The 7918-nt window shown below is 44.7% G+C and overlaps 1 protein-coding gene across 1 annotated transcript; it reads left to right on the top strand.

The window, feature by feature from the left end:
* Leutx (leucine twenty homeobox) lies at positions 1 to 6917 on the top strand. Its single transcript, XM_005336486.1, has 3 exons — positions 1 to 7; positions 4850 to 5001; positions 6531 to 6917. The coding sequence occupies exons 1-3, from the start codon at positions 1 to 3 to the stop codon at positions 6915 to 6917; spliced, it is 546 nt and encodes a 181-aa protein (XP_005336543.1).
* Positions 6918 to 7918: the final 1001 nt, after the last annotated feature.

Below are 7918 nucleotides of genomic sequence, written 5' to 3'. Positions count from 1 at the left end.
ATGGCAGGTAAGCGGGGTGAAGTTGCCGTTGGTTATGGATAAACCAAGATGAGAGGTGTGGGGCTTCATGATGGCGCTTGGTTTTGGCAAAACCAGGTGGGCAGTTGTGAGAGTCAGCGCATTGTACCTGGGCACGGTGGCGCATGCGTAATACCAGCCGGTGCAGGGACAGAGTTAGGAGGATTACGAACGAATCCAAAGCCAGACTTGGCCCAAGCGAGATGCTTAAGCAACTCGGCGAGACCCTGTCTCTAAAGACAATACAGAAAAGGGCTGGGGATGGAGCTCAGTGGTTGAGTTCAATCCCTGGTACTATGTATCTATCTATTTATCTATATAGTAGGTACCACGTATATATGTGTATATGAGACCAAGCATAATAATCCCAGCAACTCGGGAGGCTGAGGCAGGCAGATTGCAAGTAAGTTGGAGGCCAGCTTCAGTGATTTAGCAAGGCCCTAGACAATTTAGTGAGATCCTTTCTCAAAACGAAAAATAAAAAAGGGCCAAGCGCCCCTGGAGTGTTCAATAGCAGTGTAATATCTGACCGCGTCATGCATAGAGTTCTTCTTTCTTTTGTGGTGCTGGGGATGAACCCAGCACCACCAGTAGCTCTACCTCTGAGCTACTCCTCAGCCCTCTGTCATGCATTGAAATCTCTAGCGGGTGGGTATAAAAATGGTACGTGATCTAATTTCCTTTTTAAAATTATTTATATATTTTTCTGTGATAGGGACTGAGTTCAGGACCTTTTGACTGCTAATCTTTTTGCCCTGGACTAACACCAAGGCCTTCCCTTTTGTTTTCTTTGGGAGGTAGTAGCAGTACCCAGGGTTGCCCCTAGGGGCGCTTCACCACTGAGACACATCTCTGAACAGTTCCATGTCTTTCTTAACCAAAGCATTTGAGCCTCTTATTTGATTTTTCATTCACTCTATTTTATTTATTTATTTTTTTAGAGAATTTTTTTAATACTTATTTTTTAGTTTTCGGTGGACACAACATGTTTGTTTGTATGTGGTGCTGAGGATCGAACCTGGGCCGCTCGCATGCCAGGTGAGCCCTACCGCTTGAGCCACATCCCCAGCCCCTTATTCACTCTATTTTAAAGGCTATCATTTTAAAAGTTGTTTCCCCCTCCCCAGAGCATTAGTAGAATGTTTTTGTTTTTGTGGTGCTGGGGATTGAACCCAGGGCCTTGTGCATGCGAGGCAAGCACTCGACCAACTGAGCTAATAGAGTGTTTTTTTTTTTTTAATCTTTTTAGTTGTAGATGGACACAATACCAGTATTTCAGTTTTATGTGATGCTGAGGATCCAACCCACTGCTTCACATGTGCTAGGCAAGTGCTCTACCACTGAGCTACAACCCCAGCCTCAGTAGAATGTTTGTTTTGTTTTAATTAGTTACACATGACAGTACAATGATCTTGACATATCATACATTTGAATCAGATGGGGTATAATTTTTCATTTTTCTGAGTGTACAGGTTGCAGAATCTCATTGGTCATGCAGTCACATATATACCCACAGCAATAATAAAGTCTATTTTATTCTGCTGTTCTTCATTTCCCCCTTCCCCTCCCCTCCTCTCCCATCACTTCTCTCTACCCAATCTAATGTGACCCACTTCTTTTTCTTTTATCCTCACATCATCATACATGTATTCTGTATAAGGAGGATCTCCTTCCATCTTCCGTGCAATTCCCATTCTCCTTTCCTTTCCCTCCCACCTCTTTCCTATTTAGGGATAATCTTCTCATGCTCTTCCTCCCTACCCCATTTTGAGTCACTCTCTTTATATTAGAGAAGACATTCCGCCTTTGTTTTTTAGGGATTGGCTAACTTCACTTAGCATAATCTGCTCTAATGCCATCCATTTCCCTGCAAATGCCATAATCTTGTTATTTTTTAGTGCTGAGTAATATTCTATTGTGTATATATGCCACATTTTTTTTATCCATTCATCCATTGAAGGGCATCTAGGTTGGCTCCTCAGTCTAGCTCTTGTGAATTGTGCTGCTGTAAACATTGATGTGGGGCTGGGGATGTGGCTCAAGCGGTAGTGCACTCGCCTGGCATGCGTGCAGCCCGGGTTCAATCCTTAGCACCACATACAAATAAAGATGTTGTGTCCACCAAAAAATAAAAATAATAATGAAATAAAAAAAAACATTGATGTGGCTGTGTCCCTGTAGTATGCTGTTTTTAAATTCTTTGTGTATATACCGAGGAGAGGGATAGCTGGGTCAAATGGTGGTTCTATTCCCAGCTTTACAAGGAATCTCCATACTGCTTTCCAAATTGGCTGCAAGTAGAATGTTTTTGATGTCTTCTAGACACTAAAAATTTTTCTCTTACATTTGTTGAACTCTGTGGCTTATGTTTTAAAATTTACTTATGAGTTATATTTTAAATGTTAATGCTGTCATACTTGTTAGTATTCTTTTATGACTGTATTTGTAAAACTGAGTTTAGAACAGTATTTCTTGTCTGGAGAGATAAATATTTTACTTTTCTCTGAAAAATTTTAAGATGATTTTCATTGTAGAAAATTTGTGTATTACCATGCTCACATACAAAAAGAGGTATCTAGCTCTTCTGATACAAATTTTATTAAAAAAGCGTTTTTTAATTGGTTTTATTTCTATCTAGAATTCATCTATTCCTCCCGTGTTCCCTCTCTCTACCCAACTATGAGTCAGTCACCTTATATCAGAGAAAACATTCACCATTTTTTTGGGGGGGCAGGGGATTGGCTAACTTCACTTAGCATTATCTTCTCCAACTGCATCCATTTACCTGCAAATGCCATGATTTTATTCTCTTTTATTGCTGAGTAATATTCCATTGTGTATAAATGCCACATTTATAAAATCCATTCATTTACTGAAGGGCATCTAGGTTGGTTCCACAGTTTATCTATTGTGAATTGTGCTAATATGAACATTGATGTGGCTGTGTCCCTGTAGTAGCTGATTTTAAGTCCTTTGTGTATAGACTGAGGAGAGGGATAGCTGGGTCAAATGGTGGTTCCATTCCTATAATGGCTGCACCAATTTGCAGTCCCACCAGCAATGTATGAGTGTGCCTTTTTCCCCACATCCTCACCAACACTTATTGTTGTTTGTCTTTATAATAGCTGCCATGCTGACTGGAGTGAGATGGTATCTTAGAGTAGTTTTGATTTGCATTTCTCTAATTACTAGAGATGATGAACCTTTTTTTTTTTCATATATTTGTTGATTGGTTGAATATCCTCTTCTGAGAAGTGTCTGTTCATGTCCTTGACCCGTTTATTGATTGGGTTATTTATTTTTTTTGGTGTTTAGTTTTTTGAGTTCTTTTTTTTTTTAAAGAGAGTGAGAGAGGAGAGAGAGAGAGAGAGAGAGAGAGAGAGAGAGAGAGAGAGAATTTTTTTAATATTTATTTTCTAGTTCTCAGCCGACACAACATCTTTGTTGGTATGTGGTGCTGAGGATGGAACCCGGGTCGCACGCATGCCAGGCGAGCGCGCTACTGCTTGAGCCACATCCCCAGCCCTTGAGTTCTATGTATACCATAGAGATTAGTGCTCTATCTGATGTGTGAGGGGTAAAGATTTGCTCCCAAGATGTAGGCTCTCTACTCACCTCACAGATTGTTTCTTTTGCTGAGAAGAAACTTTTTAGTTTGATTCCATCCCATGTATTGATTCTTGGTTTTAATTCTTGCACTATAGGAGTCTTATTAGGGGCCTAATCCCACATGATGGAGATTAGGGCCTACTTTTTCTTCTATTGGACACAGGGTCTCTGGTTGTATTCCTAAGTCCTTGATCCATTTTGAGTTCAGTTTTGTGCACGGTGAGAGGTAGGGGTTTAATTTCATTTTATTGCATATGGATTTCCAGTTTTCCCAGCACCATTTGTTGAAGAGGCTATCTTTTCTCCAGTGCATGTTTTTGGCACCTTTGTCTAATATAAGATAATTGTAATTTTGTGGTTAGTCGCTGTGTCCTCTATTCTGTACCATTGTTCTGTACTATTTTGGTGCCAATACCATGCTGTTTTGTTACTATTGCTCTGTAGTATAGTTTAGGTCTGGTATAGTGATGCCACCTGCTTCACTCTTCCTGCTAAGGACGGCTTTAGCTATTCTGCGTGTCTTATTTTTCCAGATGAATTTCCTGATTGCTTTTTCTATTTCTATGAGGAATGCCATTGGGATTTTGATCAGAATTGCACTAAATCTGTATACTGCTTTTGGTAGTATGGTCATTTTGATAATATTAATTCTGCCTATCCAAGAGCAAGGTCAATCTTTCCATCTTCCAAGGTCTTCTTTGATTTCTTTCTTTAGGGTTCTGTAGTTTTCATTGTGTAGATCCTTCACCTCTTTCATTAAGTTGATTCCCAAGTAGTTTCTTTTTTTGAGGCCATTGTAAATGGGGTAGTTTTCCTAATTTCCCTCTCAGAGGATTTGTCACTGATATACAGAAGAAATGCCTTTGATTTTGAGATGGTCTCACTGTTTCCCAGGCTGGCCTCCAACCCCTGGACTCAAGCAATCCTCTAGCCTCAGCCTCCCCTAGTAGTTGGGACTACAAGGATGTGTCACCAGGCCACGCAACTTAGGAAAATGATTTTTTTTAAAAGCCACTTGTGGCTTGAAAATACACCCTGCTCAGAAGACGTTGGTACTGGTTTCCTGGGGGTGCAGAAGAGTTGCAGCATGATGGTAAGGAGCAGGGGGGGGGGTTCCGTGAGTTCAGGTTTGAGACCAAGCTCCCGATTCTCAGGGCAGCTTCAGGCAAGAAGACCGCATGAGGATGGTTCTCAATGGAAGCCTTTTGCTGTTCTCTGGCAGGGAACTTCCAGCACGTTCGCCGGCACCGCACGACCTTCACTGCAGAGCAACTGGAAGTACTGAAAAGTGTTTTCCAGAAGACGCAGATACCCAGCTTCGAAACCGTGGCCGAACTGGCTTCCACCCTCGATCTTGATGAGGCTGTCGTCAAGGTTTGTCCCCGAGTGTGTCTGTCTCTAGGTAGCACACCTGACCCAGGGCTCCCTCCACACCTTCAACCACCAAGACAGAAATCCCTCTATTTGTAATGTTGTGGGTTAGTCTCTGTGTCCTCTCTTCCGTACCATTGGTCTAACCAGTCTGTTTTGGTAGACCAATGGCACACGTATTGATCATGTATTGATCCTTGGTTTTAATTCTTGAGCCCTGGGAGTATTGACCGCTGACTTGGGCGAGCACAGAGGTGAAACATGTCATAGTTTAGTCTCAAGAACCCACAGCTCACCCAGAAGAATTGCCTTCCAGGGGCTGGGGTTGTGGCTCAGCGGTAGAGCGCTCGCCTCACACATGCAAGACCCTGGGTTCAATCCTCGCACCACACAAAAAATCAATAAGTGAAATAAAGGTATTGCACCGACTACAGCTAAAAAATAAATATTAAAAAAAAAAGAATTTCCATCCAAGGATTAGTAGCACAACAGCCTGATGGGGACCCAGGCCTTTCTGATTCCAGGCCCACAATGCTACATAGGCCCCTCTCCGGCTGGATCTCAGATACTACCATTTAAATGGGTTTGTCCCCATGTTGTCTTAGCCCATTCTCAGGATAGCACCTGAGAAGGGGGGGCTTCTCCTCCCCCCTCCTTCCTCCTCTGCCAGCGGTCACCATGGAGCCCAGTGGTAACTTCTCTCCTCTTAGGAATGTAGACATCTCTGTGAAGCCCAGCCCGAGGCCAGAGGCCTTGTCTGCACATTTCTACAAACTACTGGATACGTTTGTGAAAACTAGTGACAGGGTGTCCAGCACCTGGAGTGTCTTAGGTCACAGGGCATGGCCCTTGGAAGAGATGAAGGCCCTTTCTGTATCTGGTATCTTCCCGGCCAGTGGCCAAGTAAAACAGGGCGACACGAAAATAGGAAGTTTGTCTACACTGAACTCTTTTGCAGAGACTCTTTTGCTAACAGCCCTAAAGTCAGCCGTGGTGGGGGTGTCTGGAGGAACCCAGTTAAGATTTTCTTTTTTGTGTGTGGAGAAGAGGGTGCCACTAAAATCCAGTGCTGGGAGGCCTGACCCCCTTCCTGAGAAAGGGCCTTCATCTCTTCCGAGGGCCATGCCCTGTGACCTAATTACCTCCCATCAGGCCCCCCTCATAGAGGGGTCTACACCTCTCAATGCCATGACACTGGGGACTAAGCTTCCGGCACTCAAATCTGTACCCAAGTGACAGCTTACAGACTTCTAGCTCTGCTGAGTCGGGTCATTCGTAACCATGCCATGCAACTAACTGCCTTGCCACTGAGTCCCTCCAGAGTGTGGACGGCAGGACTCCCCCATGAGGGCATCCTGAGCTCCACCCACACATCAGAGAACATTCGGCCATTTGTTTGGGGGGATTGGCTTCTTTCACTTAGCGCGATCTACTCCGGTGCCTGCCATCCATTGACCAGCATATGCCGTGATATTTCGTTCTTCTTTATGGCTGACTCAGATCTTTTCTCACCCTTTCCTCTCTGCTCTCAGACGTGGTTTAAAAACCAACGAGCAAAGTGGAAAAAGCAGCAGCAGGAAATGCAGCCAGAGGTGTTGCCGGGACCCTCTACCCAGAATACCGCAGAGAATGAGGTGGTGTCCCCTGCACCTGTCAACTCAAAGAACGGTGTCCCATGTGATTCTGCCACTACCCATCATCAGGACGACGGTGTACCCAGTTCTTCTGGGCTTGGGCAGCCTGTGTTGGATTCAGAGAGGGACTGTCTGCCTTCTGACTTAAAGGATATATGTCTGAGGGTTTCCGATAGCCCTTGGGCCAACACGACCCTGGACATGGACCAGTTCATCAAAATGTACCACATATCTGGGGAGGAGGATCCCAGAAGCCTGGACAGATATCTCTTGCCATTAGCTTGATGGATTGAAGAGATGTAGGTAGCTACATCTCTTGATATTCAGGGTAGACCAACTTTCACAGATCCCTGCACAGGTCTGTGATCCGAATGGAAAGATCCCGAAAAACAACCCCCAGAGGGAAAAGGAGAATCACGGTCCCAGGGACAGAAGGAAAACAATGGGCGCTGAGCTTTTGAAGCTGGGGGACAAAAAGAAGGTGGAGATAGATAATCAATGATTGGGTCCCACCAGGTAGGTGGAGTGATGGGCAAGAAGATCAAGCCCTGCTTTTTCCCACCCCCCCTCCTGCTCCAACCTGTTCCTCCCTGCAGGGGAGTCGTCACCTTGTTCATTCACACCTCCCGGCTTTACTTCACTGCCAGATCACTCCACCATCTGCCCCCCACTATTTGGCCCAGCCACTGGCCTCTGGTCACTGAATGCACTAGGGGGAGAGATAAGGGGAGAAGAGGGCAGGAGAACACAGGAAATCTAAGAGGTGTGAAAGGGGCAGGAAGCTCCCACTTCCCGGACACCAGCTCTGGGTCCCCTTCTCTGGGGAGAAGTGTGGGTTCCTATTCTTTTTTAAAAAAAATTTTATTTATTTAATTTTTTTTTAGAGAGAGAATTTTTTAATTTTTTTTAAAGTTTTCGGCATACACAACATCTTCATTGTATGTGGTGCTGAGGATCGAACCCAGCACCCCGCACTTGAGCCACATCCCCAGCCCCGTGGGTTCCTATGCTTGAAATAAAACTTGCTCTCTACTCTTGCCTCGGCCTCACTTTCTGGGGAAACGGAGCTCATCCTCACCGCTGACTGGCGGTATTATTTTCACACTGTTGCCCCTGATCGCCCCCCACCACCATGTTCTGCTATGGTTCAAGCAGAATCCCCTGAACCCTGGGAAACTCAGACCCTGACTCTAGGGTTAGAAAAGATGCACTACGTAAGGGGAGCCACGGGGTGGTGACAAAGAATGACCGGGGCTGGGCAAGGTGGCTCGTGTCTGATTTCAGCA

The sequence above is a fragment of the Ictidomys tridecemlineatus genome, chromosome 15 (genome assembly GCF_052094955.1).
Source record: "Ictidomys tridecemlineatus isolate mIctTri1 chromosome 15, mIctTri1.hap1, whole genome shotgun sequence".
NCBI lineage: Eukaryota > Metazoa > Chordata > Mammalia > Rodentia > Sciuridae > Ictidomys > Ictidomys tridecemlineatus.
This window is presented reverse-complemented; position numbering and strand designations above follow the sequence as displayed.

Bases quoted from the DNA above. Each gene is read 5' to 3' on its own strand.
- Leutx (XM_005336486.1), top strand. The intron at 5,002-6,530 runs GTTTGTCCCCGA...CTCTGCTCTCAG, and splicing joins TTGATGAGGCTGTCGTCAAG to ACGTGGTTTAAAAACCAACG.